Source organism: Periplaneta americana, chromosome 2, assembly GCF_040183065.1.
Source record: "Periplaneta americana isolate PAMFEO1 chromosome 2, P.americana_PAMFEO1_priV1, whole genome shotgun sequence".
Taxonomy (NCBI): Eukaryota; Metazoa; Arthropoda; class Insecta; order Blattodea; family Blattidae; genus Periplaneta; species Periplaneta americana.
This window is the reverse complement of record NC_091118.1, coordinates 167,506,382-167,527,825: the sequence shown is the minus strand read 5'-3', so window position 1 is coordinate 167,527,825 and position 21,444 is coordinate 167,506,382. Positions and strand designations below refer to the sequence as shown.

At 35.1% G+C, this 21,444-nt stretch overlaps 1 protein-coding gene across 2 annotated transcripts in view; it reads left to right on the top strand.

Annotated features, from left to right (window-relative positions):
- CCHa1 (CCHamide-1) overlaps positions 1–21,444 on the top strand; it is a 174,463-nt gene that overhangs the window by 129,343 nt on the left and 23,676 nt on the right. For both annotated transcript variants that reach the window (XM_069818849.1, XM_069818850.1), the window contains one exon: positions 2,942–2,977. In XM_069818849.1, coding sequence (XP_069674950.1) covers positions 2,942–2,977 — 36 coding nt within the window. The remainder of the gene's footprint in view (positions 1–2,941; positions 2,978–21,444) is intronic.

Sequence of the window (21,444 nt, the reverse complement as noted above, 5' to 3'; positions counted from 1 at the left end):
CTGATATCTAAATTTATTCTGTCGAACGACATGAAATTCATTGCTTTGACTAAATTGTTTGTGATTCACAAGACCTAACCTAAAAATTTATTTTGTTTGATCAAGTGAAATGATTAATAAAAATCTGTCCATTTCATATCAAGTAGGTCTATAAGTTATATCTTATTTAATTACATTTATCTGGATATAGTGTTGAATTAAAACCAGAACGCAACACAACTGAATTATGTATTGATATTAATATTAATACCGATATTATTAATTAATTATTACGTTCAAATTTTGACAAACTTAGGTAATATACAGTACTTCTATTTCATCACTTTCCTGTACTGCAAATCAAAATTATTGCTGCCAACATAACAGTTAGAAAATAACTGCCAATTGTTATTGGCTACTCGAAATTCGAAATAAAGTTGGTGAAAGAACATTCAACTTAATATCTATAAAATCATTATAATCCACTAGTATATTATATAGTAATAAGGGAAAAATGGTTAGGTTTCATCCTTAGGGTATTAAGTAAGCTGACCCGCTTAGAGTGTCTTAGAATGAAACAGCGATCACGTGACTAGCTTAAACTATAATTTTGACAGGTGTGGTAATTTTATTATTAACAATTTGCAGAGATTTGAAAGGTTCTAGAACTTTAGAAAACTCTCTATACATAGCACTTTTTTGTTATCTGAATGTCATGTGTTCAAAGTTCTGAGAAATACTATTTTTTGTTATACGAAATAGCCAGGAACTGTTTCAATGATAAATCACTGTTTTCCTGTAATGCAAAGCATTAGAAGAGATGATTACAGAAGGTCATAGATATCCGTAGCATCAGAGAGCAATTAAATGACATACTCAAATCAATTTCAATCCATATTAAGATAATTTGATTGATGTGTAGTAGGTTTTCAGGTGATTTATCAACAAGAAAAGTTTCATTAGTTGTACGTTTGTGGGCATCTGTTTAATATTGCAGTGATTTACAGCGTAACATTAAATCAAAGAGTATTGCTTGTTGGAAATTGGGAGATGTTCCGGAACCACACCTCGAAAGCAAGAGCTAATTCATCAATTTAATAAACAGTATTCTCTCTCTCTCCGCACAAAACACCACTTCTTCTGGATTCGAAATGAAACACGTAATGTGAACATTATGAGCTCTTCTGTTATACAGAATGATCAATATAAATCTTTACAATTTCAGTTATAATTTATGAACATGGAAGAAAGAAAGAAAGAAAGAAAGAAAGAAAGAAAGGAAAGGAAAAAGGAAGTAAGAAAAAACAGCAAACCGCACATACCGATACCTTCCTGAACCATGTGTAATTGTATAAAATAATCAGACTCCAAGTCATAGAAAATATTGGAATAAAATTATATCATCTCATACATCTTGGTTACACACTTTTAACACTGTATCACTTAGGAATACATTTACGATTATTCAACTTATAGGATGAATTTGCGATATTTTTTTTATTTATTGATTTATTTAAATTTAAATATACAGAATAAAGAATATAATTACAAACAAACAAAAGAAATAGAAATAAAATAATACAAACAATATAAAACAGGAGATACAGTAGTATTAACAAAATCTGAGACCTAATGAGCAGCGCTCGTGTTTGGTCTCAGTTCAGATATAATATTAATAGACCTATAAGATAATATAAAATAAAATAAAATAGGAAATAGAATTAAAATTAGAGTTACAGAAATTATATAATACAATATTAATATAAGATAAATATATAAAATAAAAAAATAATAAAAATAAATAAGCAAAATAAAATAGGCACTAAAATTTAAATTGCAGCGGCAATGGAATTATATAATATAATATTAACACTAGTGAAGAATAATATCGCACGTGAAAAGTAAGACTCTATATTTATTTATTTATTTATTTATTTATTTATTTATTTCAAACTTATAGAATACAAATATAATATAGGTTGATTAATTCATACACATAGGCTATAAATTTATTTAATCAAATTAAATATATTCACACGTTTTTAATTTTCTTGTTATATGTTAGAAGTTCTGGGTGTAATTTAGTTAAAGCGTTTTACAACCGAGGGCCAAAATTAATGCTATGCTTTAGACCAGCAGATGTGAGACATTTAGGTTCTACTAATGTTAAATTAATATTTCGTCTTGTGTCATAATTATGTGTCTGTAATACAAACTTATTACGGTTTTTATGATAAAATTTTAACAGCGTATACTTATAAATTTGTTCAATATTAAATACATTAAATTCAGAATAAATTAATTTAGTTGGATAATCGAAACGTTTCTTCAAACAAATTTTAATTATTCGTTTTTGTAGTAAATTTAACGGACTAAGATTAATTTTTGTACTTCCACCCCAAACAATTATACCATATTGAATGATAGACTGAATAATGGCCAAATAAACATTTCGTAGAACTCTAATGGGTAAGCAGCATCGGGGCTTAACGAATTTATAAATTGTTTTACGAAGCCTCTTACAAAGATAAGTAATGTGATGAAGCCATTTTAAATTCTGATAAAATCAACCACAGTTGTGTTTCTTGCATTGCCTGCTGGATCACATCCTATGACTGCTTACACTGCCTGTCCAATCAACTATTATGCGCGAGTAAACGCTAAGTGGCAGGTAGTAACTTTGCATATACTGATAATGTTAATAGCGGTGGGCGGCACTGCCTGCCACCTAGCGACAAAATAACTTTGATTGAGCAGGCAGTTTACGCAATGGTTAACATGTGAAAGGTTTTGTGCATGTTTGTGTGTCACTTGCTTTACTATTACCGAAGTATTTTATATATTTTCTTTACTTTATTTATATATCTGTTGAATGTAATAGTAAAGAGATTTGCACACACTTTTGCAATGAATTTATCCAACGTACGCTAAATTTCAATGTGTTTTTCTCTCTGTTTTGCAGGCTCATGTCTCAGTTACGGCCATTCCTGTTGGGGAGGTAAGGCAATCAATGCAACATATGTGTTTGTAATTAAAAACAGAGCAACGCTCTCAGCTTAACTTCCTTGTTCGCCACACCATTACGCTAAGCGAGCCAGCATTGCAATTCTACAGTGGAAGAATGAGCTAAAGCCCATTCATCGATTTTTCACTAAATCTATTACATAGGAATGAAATAACAAGAGAAACTACTATAATAATCTTTTTCATTTATTAATATTTAGCTTTACAGTAAGTTTTTAATATTATTTTTTATCTTATATTATGTCAATAGAAAACACGTCTCCTATAGTGTGGAATGTGCATGGTTCCGATTCCTTTGGTGTAATATGAACATAATGTTTGTAGGAGTATGCATTCATATTCACTCACGAATAATGGGAGGTGGCGCTGCTAGTTGTCGGCCAAGGTACATCACTAGCTAGCTTTTTTTAGTAGGTTATTTTACGACGCTTTATCAACAGCTTAGGTTATTTAGCGTCTGAATGATATGAAGGTGATAATGCCAGTGAAATGAATCCGGGGTCCAACACCGAAAGTTACCCAGCATTTGCTCATATTGGGTTGAGGGAAAACCCCGGGAAAAACCTCAACCAGGTAACTTGCCCCGACCAGGAATCGAACCCGAGCCACCTGGTTTCGCGGCTAGACGTGCTAACCGTTACTCCACAGTTGTGGACCACTAGCTAGTGCATGGGAAATCTGTATTCTGTAAAACAGACGCACTTGTATATTGATAAGTTTCTTCTCTTTCTGTGTTCTGGTGAGCTAAGTTTCTTTTCGATATTTTTCCTCTTCAAAATGATTAAGGTCTTTTTAGTGATATGGTTAATCTTTCAGTAAAACAGTCCATCGTACTTGGAGTGCAGATGAAACTAGTCTCATTAAGTGAAACTAGTCTCATTAAGTCATTCACCTCTTTGTATGAAAGCTTCAACGGTACGTACGTAAACTTCCCACCTCCTTACCCATTTATCCTTTCTGTTAATTCATTATGTTAATTCATTACAAACAGTTATTACTTAACTCAATGAATGAAAATGAATGGATAAATAGATAAATAAATAATAGAATAAATAAGTAAATAAATAGTTAATAGACAAATAAGTAAATAGGTATATAAATAAATAAATAAATAAGTAAACAAACAAACCAAAAAACAAAATAAATAAATAAATAAATAAATAAATAAATAAATAAATAAATAAATAAATCCTTTTCTCTCTATACATAAGATTAATTCAATTCACCACACTCACATATTAATTCAATTAAATGTAGCATCATATTTCTTTAAATCATTCCGCTCAGAAATTTACTTGAATCGTTCTGCTCACAAATGTATACAATTCGTTCCTCTGACAAACGTATTCGTTACGCTCGCAAATATATCCAGCTCGTTCCGCTCAAAAATTTATCAAACTCGTTCCGCTGACAAATGTGTCAAACTCGTTCAGATCACAAATTTATCTAACTCGTTCCGTTAATAGATTTATCCAATTCGTTCCGCTCAAAAATTTATCCAACTAGTCCCGCTCACAAATTTAAGCATCTTCTTTTACTCACAAATTTATTATCCAACTTATTTCACTCACAGATTTATCTGACTCATTCCACTCAGAAGTTTATCCAACTCATTCCACTCACAGGTTCTCATTTCACTCACAGGTTTATCCAAGTCACTCCTCTCACAAGTTTCTCCAACTCATTTCACTCATAGGTTTATCCAACTCATTCCACTCTAGTTTATTAAACTCATTCCACTCACAAGTTTATCCAACTCATTCCACTCACAAGTTTATCAAACTCATTCCACTCACAAGTTTATCAAACTCATTCCACTCACAAGTTTATCAAACGCATTCAGCTCACAGGTTTATCCAACTCATTCCACTCACAGGTTTATCCAACTCATTCCACTCACAGGTTTATCCAACTCATTCCACTCACAGGTTTATCCAACTCATTCCACTCACAGGTTTATCCAACTCATTCCACTCACAGGTTTATCCAACTCATTCCACTCACAGGTTTATCCAACTCATTCCACTCACAGATTTATCCAACTTATTCCACTCACAGGTTTATCCAACTCATTCCACTCATAGGTTTATTCAATTCATTCCACTCACAGGTTTAACCAACTCATTCCACTCACAGGATCCAACTCATTCCACTCAAAAGTTTATCCAACTTATTCCACACACAAGTTTATTCAACTCATTCCACTCACAAATGTATTTATCCAACTCCTTTTATTCACAAATTTATCCAAATAATTCCACTCATTCACGCCCTGTCTATTAGGAACCATATTCTTTTAGAGTGTCTAAAATTCACCTTAATGATTACGTATTGTACATTGTTCATTGCTTTCATGCATCCATATCTTTTTAATAGTTTAACGTGAATAAAAAAAAATATATATATTTTTTTTGTGGATCGCCAATCCACTCCAAAGGATCTTGCACTAATTTGTGTGAAATGGAAGAAATGTGTAAGTGAGGATATGCAATCGAGAGATTTAAGTATTTCAAATTGGATAGCTAAATATCTAATAACTATCACAAAAGTAAAAAATTGACGGAAAAAAGTAATTTTTTGTGGACGAAAGTTTGATGGACGGCAATAGGACATTTTAGGCGTGCTAGCGGTGTGATGAAATGAAAAGAATATGTGCCGACAAAGTCTCCGAAAATTAATGAACGCAGTATTTACTATCGTTATTATGCAATGTTTATTTGCCATTTCTCTTGACTAGTTTGTAAAGTTTGTGTAAATTTTACCCTACTTCTGGTCCTGTTAAATGAAATAATTTTACAAAAAATAATTCATATAGAAGTAAATGTTATGCATGACAAACATAGACAGGTATGTACGAGTATTTAAAATATAATACATAGTAGAGAGAGTCACTCACCCTTAAATGTCTTGCAGATGCTTGAAGCTGAATTCCTTCCAGTAACACACTTGTGAGCAGAGGGCAGGATTAGTGCATCACCTGAAGTGAAGTAATTATTTTATTAGTATTCTATGCAATATACATTGGCACAATGAACGCAGAAAAAGATTTTAAAGTTCCTTTGAAGGAAATGAAACGTCAAAATTCTGAGATGCCAAATCATTACTTGCCAACATTCCTTTGCTTATGATGTTTTGTCCTTTCGTAATTCCACATGTAAATGTATGCTTGACGATTATTCTTAGTAAAAAATAGGGAAGATTAGGTGATCGACATAGTTTCACTTTTGCATAGTGGATTAACATAATTTATAAAAGTGTAAGTATAACGTAATAATTTACAATATAAAGAATGCATTTTATTAACATGTGAATGTGTATATGTACGATGTATCCAAGTGTACCCACTTCACTTACGTGATTGGGGTTCCGCATATTGCGAATAGATGGCAGGACCATGACCCATTTTCAAGTTGCATACCACTTCAACGTGCCACGTTGTGCATGATGAGTATCTGTGGAGAGTCATGTCGTGGATGGATGACCACTCTCCATTGCCTTCAGTTAGTGACTACTGCTATTTCTAAGCACAAATGGATGGCTGAAAGTTTTAAAGATGGTTGAAAGTTGACCATCGCATATTTATGAGGAATTTCTATACAGACTTATACAAAATTTTCAACAACCACTGTTACAGTGATCTGTACTGGGGAAAAGTGTATAAAATATTATCAAACTGTGGTCAATAATCAAATTATACGTTTTGTTAATGTACACGGTAAATTACAAGCACACACACGCGCACGCGTACTCACACACATTTTGCTATTAATTGCAACATAAAATATAATATATACAGAATAACTTTAGCTCGCCCCTGAAAGAGTAGAACTCGTGCTCAGGGGCGGATTCCTAAATTGAAATTAAGAAGTATATAATACAATTTGTATTATGCCTACTACGCAATAAGAATATATATAAATTTAAATTAGAATTTTTCAATTTTTATAAAATCCGTACATAACTTTTTAAATTTAATACTAGAACTATTAGAATTGACAAGATTAGGATATTTAAATATAAATTTATTATATACATATTCTAGGGCCTAAATTACTTCAAATACTGCAGCAGTGTTGCATTTTGGTTCAAACAATCTTAAAGAATTCATACCTTTTGTTTCATAACTATGAGAATACAATTCAAAATTATTTCGATTTTTATGTATGAATTTTATTAATACAATATAATAATTTTGTCTTATTTTAAGAACATTAAAGTCTAAAAGCAATTTTTGAGATGGAAAATCAATAGGTTTACCAAGACATATTTCAATTATTTTCTTCTGTAATAAATAAAGTGGATTAAAATCGGATTTAAATAAGTTACCCCATCCTATAATTCCATACATAATTACCGATTGAAATGAAGTTAAGTATATTGTGCGTAATAAACTTATTGACAAGTAATTCCTCAATAAAACAAAATAACACACACACACACACACATACATACATACATACATACATACATACATACATACATACATACATACATACATACATACATACATACATACATACATACATACATACATACATACATACATATATACACACAAACTGACTGGGTCTATAAAAATATGGTCGATTAAGACATGTGGTCATGGTTAACTTCACAGGTTTTACTGTGTCTGTAAAATGTTGCGCACATGGTTAACTGTGAAAGGTTTTGTGCATGTTTGTGTATCACTTGCTTTACTATTACGGAAGTGTTCATATAGTTTCATAGTTTCTTTACTTTTTTATACATTTGTTGAATGTAACAGTAAAGAGGTGTGCACTCACTTCCGCAATGAATTTATCCAACGTACTCTACATTTCAATTTCAACAGAAATTGGTCGATTAATACCCACAACACTAGTCATTTTGTATAAACCTCCAACATCGTATTTCCTCCATCTCGTGACAGTGCAGCCATGTTTCCGTAAGATTTAAAATCGTATATATAGATAGTAAAATCATCAAGCAAGAGTTAATCAAACGATTTAATTAACTGTGAGAAAAAAGGAAAACAGTAATAGTAATTTTCTATTACCTGCTTTTTAGTTTAGGTCCTTTGCTGCCAGTAGGAATTCAAGATAATTGTTTCCAAACTTAAAACGTCTTTCCTTTGTGACACTGAACCGTTAAATTTATTTATTACACAAATTAGCTTCAGCGGAAAGCTTTCGTTCTTTACAGTGACGAAGACCAGACCAAAGACTTACGTTACCCGCTGTAAAAGTCGACATTCCATTGCGGAATCAAAGCCGAAAGTAGAAAGCAAGAATGATACAAAGCAAGTAAGACTATTTTTGCCTTGTGGGCTTTCACATAAAATAATTTACAAAATAACAGTAGTACAGTAAACTCTTTAGTTATATTATGTTCTCTGAGCAATGTTGCAGTAAATTTACTGAAAGAATCCTCCTCAAACGGCAAAAATTAAACCACTGTTAGTTACAATCTATATTACCAATGGTCTCCGCTAAGGCAGTGGCACTTAAACCCTTTGTGGTTTAGACCCCTCATAGGCTTATGGAATTTTTAAAATGAAGGTGATGAGCTCGTTGACTTATCCTGTGACACTCATTGTAAAAACGTTTAAGCGAATGTAAGGTCTTTAAATTTTTGGCTCAAAGTTCATGAGGAACATAAAGAACTTAAATAACGAGTCTTGAAACACTTAATAGGCTACCGGTTCCCACGACTTATTTTGTGGGAGCAGGCATTTTCTGCGCTTTCGTGTATCAAAACTGTTTAAAAGAAGCCGAGTAAATGTGGCGACAGACTTTAGATTAAAGATATTTATTATTATTATTATTATTATTATTATTATTATTATTATTATTATTATTATTATTATTATTATTATTTGTATTCGACAGATATTGGAGAAAAAATGGGAGTATAAGAGTACAGTGCATCAGCATAGATTTCAAAAAGGCGTATGACTCGATTAAGAGAGAAGTTTTATATAATATTCTTATTGAATTTGGAATTCCCAAGAAACTAGTTCGATTAATTAAAACGTGTCTTAGTGAAACTTACAGCAGAGACCGTATAGGTCAGTTTCTATCTGATGCTTTTCCAATTCACTGCGGGCTAAAGCAGGGAGATGCACTATCACCTTTACTTTTTAACTTCGCTCTAGAATATGCCATTAGGAGAGTTCAGACTAACACAGAGGGTTTGGAATTGAACAGGTTACATCAGCTTCTTGTCTATGCGGATGACGTGAATATGTTAGGAGAAAATCGACAAACGATTAGGGAAAAGGCGGAAATTCTACTTGAAGCAAGTAAAGCGATAGGGTTGGAAGTAAATCCCGAAAAGACAAAGTATATGATTATGTCTCGTGACGAGAATATTGTACGAAATGGAACTATAAAAATTGGAGATTTATCCTTCGAAGAGATGGAAAAATTCAAATATCTTGGAGCAACAGTAACAAATATAAATGACACTCGGGAGGAAATTAAACTCAGAATAAATATGGGAAATGCGTGTTATTATTCGATTGAGAGGCTTTTGTCATATAGTCTGCTGTCAAAAAATCTGAAAGAATTTATGAAAAAGTTATATTACCGGTTGTTCTGTATGGTCGTGAAACTTGGACTCTCACTTTGAGAGAGGAACAGAGATTAACGGTATTTTGAGAATAAGCTTCTTAGGAAAATATTTGGGGCTAATAGGGATGAGGTTACAGGAGAATGGAGAAAGTTACACAACGCAGAGCTGTACGCATTGTATTCTTCACCTGACATAATTAGGAACATTAAATCAAGACGTTTGAGATGGGCAGGGCATGTAGCACATATGGGCGAATCCAGAAGTACATTATAGAGTGGTAGTTGGGAGGCCGGAGGGAAAAGGATCTTTGGGGAGGCCGAGACGTAGGTGGGAAGATAATATTAAAATGGATTTGAGGGAGGTGAGATATGATGGTAGAGACTGGATTAATCTTGCTCACGATAGGGACCAATGGCGGGCTTATGTGAGGGTGGCAATGAACCTCCGGGTTCTTTAAAAGGCAGTAAGTATTATGATGATGATTGTTATTATTATTATTATTATTATTATTATTATTATTATTATTATTATTATTTATCCGAGTCTTATTGAACCACATTTTCCATTAGGGTTATTGAGATTAAAGACAACTAGAATTGATCATAAATATAAAAGCATTTTAAGCACAAAAAACAATTCCTCCATTCTGACAGAAGAGGGGAACTTGGCAAAAATATACTTGATTTCTTTTGTAATAGAAGAATATGATACAAAGAATATATTGAAAGGAGATTATTGATTTTCCTTACTATTTTTAATATCAACTCTGCCGTTACGTATTTTGAAGAAGGCCTGCTTTTTTCAGGACAATTTATATTCTTACGTTTAGTTCCATTCAAATGTACAGTTAACATTAATTCAGTTTTGGAAAATATAACAGAAATATCACTAAGTCTACTCATATTCATTTAATATTAACCTCAAAACCTAATCTGACGACTTTGAAGGGATCCGCGGAAGTACTGATCTAAGGAAAGGGTTTCGAAGTGATAATAAGTTCGAGAACCACTGCGTTACTACAGATTAAACTTAGGATTGACAGAAACGAGGTTAATCTGATTTTCTCGGGATAATTCCGTTCCTGTCAATCATTCCACATGAAAAATTTCATGGGAACTCACAGGAGAGATATTTTGCTGTATAACTTTCGCACGAGACGACGACAGTCCTTCGCTATACAATATGAAAAATAAACAAGTTACGTGGACATTTTTTTTGCTCGATATCATCTCCAAACAACGGAAATCATGTATATATGTTCGTGTGCTCTTTTCGTGCGGATATTTACACAATATCTAGTTGTGGAGGAGGTTAATCGATAGTTAATGCTTCATGCATGTTCAAATTGCCAGTAGGCTTCAGTGTATACATACCCTTGAGGTCGTTGGCAAGACTTACCGTATTGTACATTGCATACAGCGCTAAATTTTATCAATTAGGACGCAAAACCTGCGATGTATGTTCAACGTTCAGAATATAAATTTAAATTAGCCGGGAGTAACATGTTTAAAAGAAATAGGGACGAATGTTTTTCTACTTGGTTATTTAACGACGCTGTATCAACTACGAGGTTATTTAGTGTCGACGGAATTGGTGATAGCGAGATGATATTTAGCGAGATGAGGCCGAGGATTGGGGCGAATGTTAAATTTATATTTATGAACATACATAACACACATTAAAGTCGTGCACAACCGATTACGAAATATAAAATTATAATTTGCTATTGGACGCCTGGTGCTGTGGTCAGTATGCAAAGCTCTCACATCTCGCAGAGTATCTCAGGTTCGGTTTCTCACTCTTTGTGGGTGCACGGCAAAGGCAGACCACATTGAGCCATGCAGGAGTTCCAAGAACCTCTGCACGACGCGATTATCATCGTGTATGTCTACTATCTAATTGATAATATTCTTCTTCTCTCACTACAACCAACCAATCAATCATCCATCGATCGATCCAGCCATCCATTCATCCATCCATCCATCGACTCATTAATTCATTTATTCATGGATTGATTGATTGATTCATTCATTGACTGATTTAGTGATTCATTGATTAATTGATCGATTCATTCATTCATGTATTACAATTGGTACCGTCAAGAGCAAAACATACTCTATCTTCTTAAAATGATTTAACAATGCATCTGCTTAGAGTAATTAAAATACATTAATAACTACTGTTTTAAACGTAAAGTGTAAAGTACATTTCGAGTGTAAAGTGCAAACGATACAATAGAATGTGTGTACTTATTTTATCTTCTGTTTAGCATGTACGGTAATTATTGTAATTTTTTATATTCTTGATTCCTTTGAACACAAGATTTCATATTATGCATTACATTTACTTCCTTTGTTGTCACCGGTGTCCATTTGTTCATCTGTGTACGTATATTATAAAGATAAGTGTAATAAAGTTTGCAATCAATTGTACGCCTATATTAAGCAAATACATTTTTTAAATTACACACAGTAAATTTCCTTAAATTAGTACAGTGAACTCTCCTAAGTTCGACTGAACAGAATTGAAAGTTCAGTCCAATAAGGGTAGTGGGTGTGGCAAGTGAAATGAATACAAATTCTTATTGGTTATCCATCAACGAATACAGTACTGTACTTGCATTTCCTGCCCGCCCCGAGACTTGTGTATGCGCTTCTAGTACCACAGTGGGTTTCGACAGTTCCATCTCACAAACAGCACAATTCTCAAATAGAAAAAGAGTTCATTAATTTAAAATCAGTGAATAAATATGGATGTCCTAATCAATAAAATATTCTGCTTTCCTTTAACAAAAGTACCACTACAAGACACAGAACCAATTCCCATTCAAATGGCAAACCCATTTCTTACTGCGCGTATAGGGGCGTGTCTAATTCTCCTATGTAAATAGTCGAACTATAGGATGTCGAACTTCCACTGTACTTCGTTTGTGTACTCAGAAAATGTCAGTGTTCTGTCTAGCCTGCAAAACAACAGGGCCAACCGGTTGAAATTCGAATATTCGGTCGGATGTTCTGCCTTGACGGATGCTCTCTGACCGGTCGAATGAAACACATACATTACATAGACCTAAACACAAACACACCTACATACTGTACATATATCGTATATACGACATACCTAAATTACATGTACAGGGCGTTTAAAGATTAATTTATTAAAGTGGTTATAAGAAGCAACTTGTAGAAAATATAGGCTATAGATGAAATAATCATTTAATGTAAATGAAGACTTCTAACAAAGAGGGTCAGAAAGTATAGATAATCCCATGTGTTCGTTGTCTCGAGCTAGAAGACGGACTGTAGATCTGCACGGGCACGGGCCAAGCTTGATGGCCTAAGCCCTGTCCAGTCCGTGGACTGGGTTCAGCCTGAAGTCTTAATGGGCTCGGGTCGCACCGTACAATTATAACTAAATATATTACGGACCTTTCTTCGAGCGATAATAGCCTTTTTTCTCAAAAAACAAGTTAACACAGCTACGGTAATAATTTTTACTGCCAAAAAAAGAAGAAAGAGAAAATGAGAAATCTTTGTTCTACGTCTCCACGTGACAAAGATTGCAAGCCGCATACTGTATTTACACATTCAGAGCAACAGTATGTTGTTTAGTTAGATGGGCTCTCTGCACGCTTTGCAATTTAGGGTACGCTCTAGTAATACAGACGTGGACAAATTACTAGACTAAATTAATTATATGTGCAACGGAGCTGTATTTATCGGTAGAAATAATGAACAGAAATATATTTGCAGAGATATAATGAACAGAAAATTGAGTCTTGAGGTTACTAATATTTTGTGAACATTCCCTTATTCTTCATTGACACGCTGATTTTGTCAGGGATGCTGGAAACCAAAGTTTGACACTTTCTTTGAATATCAACATCATTTAGCCAGATATCAGACAGTGCTTAAATGAGTCCATGTTTTGTTGTTGTTCACTTTTTTCTTCAGTATAGATCACAGATTTTCAATTTCGTTCATGTCCGGCTTTCTTGTAGGCCATGGGAGAATATCTTCTGCAGTAGGTATATAATTAAAACACCAGTAGTATCAACATAACCAGAAAAATATACATAACCATTGGAAAAATATGCCGGAATATGTAAACAATCATATTTACAACAATAGGGACTCTGTGAATTATACTGATAGTTGAAATGACGAATTATATTATGTTTCCAAGAAAAACGTTTTAGTCTAATAATTTGTCCACGTCTGTACTTTTGAAAACTATCTAACACTCGAGTTCAGAGGTGAACGGGCCAGACTTCACAATTTTGGCTTGTGCCGACCTTTAATGGACGCCAAGCCTCGTGTTTCAACTACAGCTTTCAGGGGAAATATATATATATATATATATATATATATATATATATATATATACACACACACAGGGTGTTTCAAAAATACGGGGCATAATTTCAGGTATGTATTTCCCACATGTAGACAATCAAAATAGTTCATTACAACATGTGTCTGGAAATGCTTCATTTCCGAGTTATGGCCTTTACAACATTGAAATTCACGGGAACGTTTTTCTTTCCGCAGGTCGTTGTCATTACAGAAGATGTTCAAAATGTCCACCTCCTGCTTGAATACAGACCTCACATCGATGTCTCATTGACCTGCGAACACGATCCCAAATTCCAGGAGTATTGCGTATGTCCTCAGAACATGCCACAATTCGATTCCGAAGGGATTCCAAATCAGGCACCGGAGACGAATAAACCATTGATTTTAAATGGCCCCACAAGTAGAAATCGAGAGGGTTCAGATCAGGTGAGCGTGGAGGCCAAGCAATTGGGCCACCTCTACCTATCCATCGATCAGGAAACCTTCGATCCAAGTACCGGCGAGCCAGCCGTACGACTGAAGTGTGCAGGAGCGCCATCATGCAAGAAGTGAATGTGTTGACGATTGATCAGTGGAGTGTCTTCTAAAATATGAGGTATGGTGTTTTCCAGGAAGTTTGTGTACGCCTGCCCCGTAAGTCTGTTTACAAGTACATGGGGTCCAACTAATCGAACACCAATGATACCGGCCCACATGTTGAGGGAGAACCGCACCTGGTGATGAGATGGAACAGTTGCACGTGGGTTTTCATACGCCCATATATGCTGATTGTGTAAATTTGTTATGCCATCTCGTGTGAACTGTGCTTCATCTGTAAATAATACTAAGGCAGGAAAGTTCGGATTTACACCACACTGCTGCAAGAACCACTGACAGAACCTAACTCGTGCAGGGTAATCTGCTGGTGACAGGGCCTGTACACGTTGAAAATGATAAGGATGCAATTGATACTCTTTCAACAGTCTCCAGACAGTCGTATGAGGAACATTGACTTGCAACGCTACCCTTCGTGTGCTGATAGAAGGAGTCATGTTCACAGCCTCCAGAATCTCCTCATGTACTTCTGGAGTTGTAGATCTTGGTCGTCCCCTTCCCAAACCAGGAGAGTTACATTTTCCATACTCGCACAGATGGTAATGGAGACGTACAAATGTCTTCCGATCTGGACATTGTCGCTGTGGGTACCTCTCCTGGTACAAACGACGAGCCAGCGCAGCATTGCCGTCCGCCTTACCGTACATGAAGTTTATCTCTGCCAGCTCTTGATTTGAATACATGTCGCACAGTCTAACGCCTACACAACACTGAATGTAACCTTCGCCTCGGAATGAACTGTCAGAGTGCCCTCTTAATGTCTCCTTTGACGGGAACGACCTGAGGAAAGAAAAACGTTCCGGTGAATTTGAATGTTGTGAAGGCCATAACTCGGAAATGAAGCATTTCCGGACACATGTTGTAATGAACTATTTTGATTGTCTACATGTGGGAAACACATACCTGAAATTATGCCCCGTATTTTTTAAACACTCTGTATATACACGGTGATTCATGAAGATTGTGCAATACTGTGGATATGATTTCTGGCATCGTTCTGATGAAAAAAGTTCATATAAACATATGTCATATTTTTTAAAATCGAGTGAGTTACGCCCTACTGAATGTTCAACATAAACGTAGACATTATGAAGGTTTAGGCATTTAAATTATTTACAGCAATGTTATTCAGTATATCACAAATTCACTAAAGAAAATTCACGTTAATATTCACCTGAAAAATCTGTATTAAAGCTGGTTTTCAAAGACCCCAAATTTGCAACAATACACGTAGCCGCCCGAGTGTGAACTGCGCGCCTCTCATTCCCTAACTTCCGTTGTTCGGATGCTAGGTAGGTACGTTGTACCGGTGTTGAGATATCTCTAACCGGGACCCTGATGTCACGAGATTTTGTGTCGCTGCTATCAACTGTATTGTAACACATACAGCTCCAGTCGTCCAGAGAGAGAGAGAGAGAGAGTTCACAAGAATGCATGTTACGGAAGAAAGAAACGTGATTTTATCCGAAACTACTCAAAATTAGACACATGTGTATGTATCAACATTTTTTCATCAGAATGATGTCAGAAATCACATCCTAGAGTATTGCACAATCTTCGTGAATCACCCTGTATATATGTTTTGTTGTTCCCAGATTTGTTTGAATCTAAAAACCACCTAGACTGTAATCTATTGACAGAACTATCTTTTTTCTTAATGAATAGAGCTGAATAGAAATGCTTATCCCATCCTTGCTCTAAGCACGTCACAGAATCTATGTTCCTAACTACGTCTGAAAAGTTTGTTGTAATGAATGTAAGCAGTTGTTCCACTTAGAAAGGACTAACTTTTTCAATGCGTTTTCATCACGCCAGCTGAACAGTAAGTAAACTATTAAAACTTTTATACCACTTCTAATTGTCTCATATGACAAAGTAAGTGTATGTACTGAACGGAATGCTCCATAGACGTGAGAAACAAATACAAAATATCGTACATGCGTCAAGTTCAGTTCTAATTACAACAAACAGTAAAATCAAATCGTTTCAAACAGTCACTCCATTAATTTGAAAATCGAAGACCTCTCCGGAAAAGGATGTAACATCAGATTCTTGAAATCTGTGATGTAGATGAAAAAAAGTAATTTTAAAGTATTTATTTATAACACAATATGTTATCGCATTCAATGGTTAAATAAACTTGTATCCTTGTTTAGTCAAATCGTTGTAATAGTAAATACAGGCCTAATGAAATATGCCTCTGAAGTTATTTTCCTTTCTCCTGAAACATTAATTATATCTGCGTTTTTAGTGGGTTATTTTACGACGCTGTATTAACATCTCAGGTTATTTAGTGTCTGAATGAAATGAAGGTGATAATGCCGGTGAAATGAGTCCGGGGTCCAGCACCGATAGTTGCTCAAAATTTGTCCATATTACTTTGACGGAAAACCTCGGAAAAAATCTCAACCAGACAGTTTGCCCCGACCGGGATTCGTATCCGAGCCACCTGGTTTTGCGGTCAGACGCGCTAACCGTTACTCCACAGATGTGGACTACAGTTGTGTTAGTTACATGTTTATTCTGTGGAGGTCTTCAATAATTCATAGACGAGAAAATTTAATTATATTCGAAAATATCGCCATAATAAAATCCACTATCCCTCCTATAGTGCTACTAACATTAATATATGAATGGAGTGCGATATTCCAACACATTGAGTTTGCACATAAATCAGCACGTAAGATGCATGTGCATTATACAGATACATTCCACGATTCGCCTATAAAATTTGCCACGAAGAGTTGCATTTTATTGAAGGGAAACTTCTTTAGGCAAGGTATCAGTCGAACAACTTGAAACAAAATTTTGCAACGCAAAATTCTGTACGTGTTGATGCTATAAGAATGTGTACCTTGCTAGATTATCTCGTAAATAAAGTAGTTAAAATTTATAATTTATTCAAATTAATGTTTAAATTGTTGGTAGTGAGACTACCGCCAGTCAGTCTTCTATGTAATGTTGTGACGTTATGCAGTAGAACCAGAGAGTGACATTGCATTGTGGCCAAGATTTTTGCTGGAAAATATGTCTTATTCAGGACTGAAAGAGAGTGCAAATGGACCGCAGAAAACTGAGCGAAAAAAGGAAGGTACAGCAAATAAGAAGAGAAAGAAAGAAGACAACGACAGAAGAAAAATAATGGAGATAAGAAGACAAAGAAAGAAGGAAAATAAGATAAATTAGAAGACAAAGGGCTGAAGCCATTTGCTTGAAATCAGTTTGTCACCTCACCAAATGCTTGACACTAGAGCTGGGGACGGAGCGGTTCGATTCGGAGCAGTTACTGTGACGTCATTACTCGGTTGAACCGAGTACAGTACCGTGTATAAATTTGTGGCGGCACATTTAAAATTTACATAGATTGAGTCGATTTCAGAACGTACTTTGAAAGTGAAACCAAGCGTGTTTTAAAAGCGTTGTAGTAAAGCGCTTTCGCTTCGCCAATTGACGAGAAAAAAGTGCTTCTCTTCATTGCAAAATGGCGGTTGCTAATTTCATTTGCGTGATTACAACTATTTGCGGAGTTATTTTGTATGAAAGGCCTATTTAACTTTCAGTGTTGTTATATATGGCAGACAAAATAAAATTGATAATAGTACATTATGCAACGAGCCTATAATGATAGTAATTAAGAATCTAGTATGGATATTTATGAAACGAGCGCAAGCGAGTTTCATAATTTTCATACGAGCTTCTTAATTACCATTATAGGCGAGTTTCATACGACTTTTTATGCTCGACCATATTTCTAACTTGAAATTACCGGTATTCAGATGTATACATTTTACAGGGTGCGTCAGAAAGAACGGATGGATTTCACATGGCAAGAAAATTGTAAAGATTCATCAAATCAAAAATTTATTGTTATCAACATATTCACCAATACATGCAGTTTATTTATGGAAAACAACATTATCCATATGATGTCCTTGGCTTTCAATACAGGCATCGAGGCGTTTTCTGATGTTCGCCATCACTTTCACAGTCATAGCTGGTGCAATTGCCACGATTTATTCACGAATCGCTGTCTTCAGTTCGTCCAGTGTATGTGATCGATGTTTACAAACTTACGCCTTCAAATGGTCCCAAAGAAAGAAGTCGCAGGGCTCGAGATCTGACCGTAGCCTCGGACAATCTCAGTGCAATAGAATTCCGTCCAGGTGATTTCTTCTTTAATGTTGAACCTGTGATACGAAATGAAGCCACCCACCGCAAAATTGTATTCCGAGTTGGAATCCTAGCGTGACATCCGATGTCGAAATGAGTCCTGAGTGGCGATCACAGACTCTTCATTTTTCAAAAATGTCTCTACGATGAAAGCACGTTGTACACCAGACCAACACCATGTTCTCAACTGAAACTGCATTCTATGGCTGAACCAACAGTCGTGGTCCCCCTCACTATATCTCTCTCCTCGTTGCGTATCGATAGTTTGAAATCCATCCATCCATCCGTTCTTTCTGACGCACCCTTTATTTGTATCTGACAAGATCGGAAGTGACCTTGTTCTAGGTCGTGAATTGTGAGATGTGCGCAGACGCAAAAGTATTGATTTTTTCCGAGGAACAATAATGTCATTGACCTTGACGTAGTCCCGTTAAACTTGATAATATTATAATATTATAACCTTGATTATTGAATTCGACATTGAAAAACGAGATGACAAATTGAATTTATTTGAATATTATTTACAATTAACGCTAATTATTATAGTAACAGAACATAACCTCCTGCGACAGTATTGGATTTCCAGCCTCCATGACTTTTCGCTAATTCTCTTTCGATTGCATATCCGAGAATAATCGATACTTGCGGTTTTATAACGGTACAAAGCTGACTTGTCATTGGCTGAACACATGTAAGCTGAGTTATCATTGGCTGAAGACCTGTACTTTAATGAGTAGGTGTACTTTAATGACATGCATTAAAGGACTGCTACCAGATGTATAATTAGTACATTTCGGCATGGTCGAGCATAAAATAATTTATAATACTAACAGCTAATAAATTAACATGTGATGTAAACATTAAACGCTGCAGCTAATTAAAAAAGAAGATAGAAAGAAACGGGCTCCATGAAGCGCTGCCTAAAACACTTAAAATAACACACAGAATTATTTACAATTATAGAAAGTGGATAAAATAATCAATAAAACGTGGAATCTTAAACTGAAGAACATAATGTTTATTTATTTTATAACATTACTAGCCTTCAATACAACCATGTTCTCCTTGGTGAAGAGTAATATTATTGATAAATTAAAGTAATTAGGTAACATATTTCGTAGAAATAAATACAAATAAAATTATGACTGATGAGCAGGCTTCGAAACTTCGGACCCAATAAAGTAGTTCAGTGGGAAATCCGCATAACGGCGTACTGAGTATAGTGGTAAACCGTACAATGGGTGGGGTACTGTAGAATGAATGCCAACAAATACGCAAAGGAAAACGTTTTGGATTTGAAGGTTCTGACGAATAATTTAGTTTTCATACAAATCTATTTTCAAACTGTGTCTGAAACTATTACACGATTAGAAAAGTCAGAGCAAGAGATGCCGGAAGCCCTCAAATTAATTTAGAAAATGACACAGAGAATTAATGAGACACCAAGTACACCGGTTACTGAACGTGTAGAACAGAAGAGGAAATCAATTTTATGTAAAAATAACGGATATGGAACATTGTGTAACATAAACAGCAAATTAGTGGACACAGAGTCACCCGAAAATAATGGACTGTCTCTTAGAGACTGCAATGATGTTAGGTTTATCCGTTTTGCTCCTATCACATTATGCGACGTAGAGCGCAGCTTTCTAAGGTACAAACTTTGGCAGATAACCGAAAAAGATTTACGTTTGAGACACTGAAAATGTATCTTGTAGTACATTGAAATTCGGTACTGTAACTGCACTTCCTAAAGATGACCAATAGAATAAATGAAAAAATTAAAATTGCTACATGCTTATTTCCACCATTAACACTGTGTATAATTAAATGCAAATGCTTATAAAAGACAGGAGAATAAATGCTTTTTACATTCTTTTGACATTGTCATTGTGTAATGTATATTTACATTCAGAATGTACATATGTGTGTGTTTCCCCATAGGCTACTACCGTTCTCTACTCTAAATAGCAACGTAGTTACCTCAACACATCTCTATCTACCTGCAGCGAGTCAACAACCTACAGTGCATGCACAGTAAATTTATTGTATCGGGTCCAAAGTCTCGAAGCCTGGTCATTACCAACGCCATAGTAATTCACATCGCCATCGCCATCATCATCATCATCATCATCATCATCATCAAACAACGTTACTATCCTTATCAGACATCGTCATTTTCATCTTCAGACAATTGGCTCTCACCATCAGACAATGCGCTCCCATCATTAGATGTATTTGACGTCATCATCAGACATGCTCGTCATCGTCAACATCAAACACGGTCATCATCGTCCAACATCAGACATGGTAATTAGGTCAACATCAGACCTGATCGTCATCGTCGGATATGGTCATCAGACACGATCGTCATCGTCATTATCAGACATGTTCGCCATAGTCATCAGCAGGCTTCGAGACTTCGGACCCGATAGAGCAGTTCAGTGGGAAATCCGCATAACGGCGTACTGAGTATAGTGGTAAATCGTACAGTGGGTGGGGGTACTGTAGAATGAATGCCAACAAATACGGAAAGGAAAACGCACTGAATTTGAAGGTTCTGACGAATAATTTGGTTTTTATACAAATCTATTTTCAAAATGTGTCTGAAACTATTACACGGTTAGAAAAGTCAGAGCAAGAGATGCCAGAAGCCCTCAAATTAGTTGAGGAAATGACACAGAGAATTAATGAGACACCAAGTACACCGGTTACTGAACGTGTAAAATAGAAGTGGAAATAAATTTTATGTAAAAATAACGGATATGGA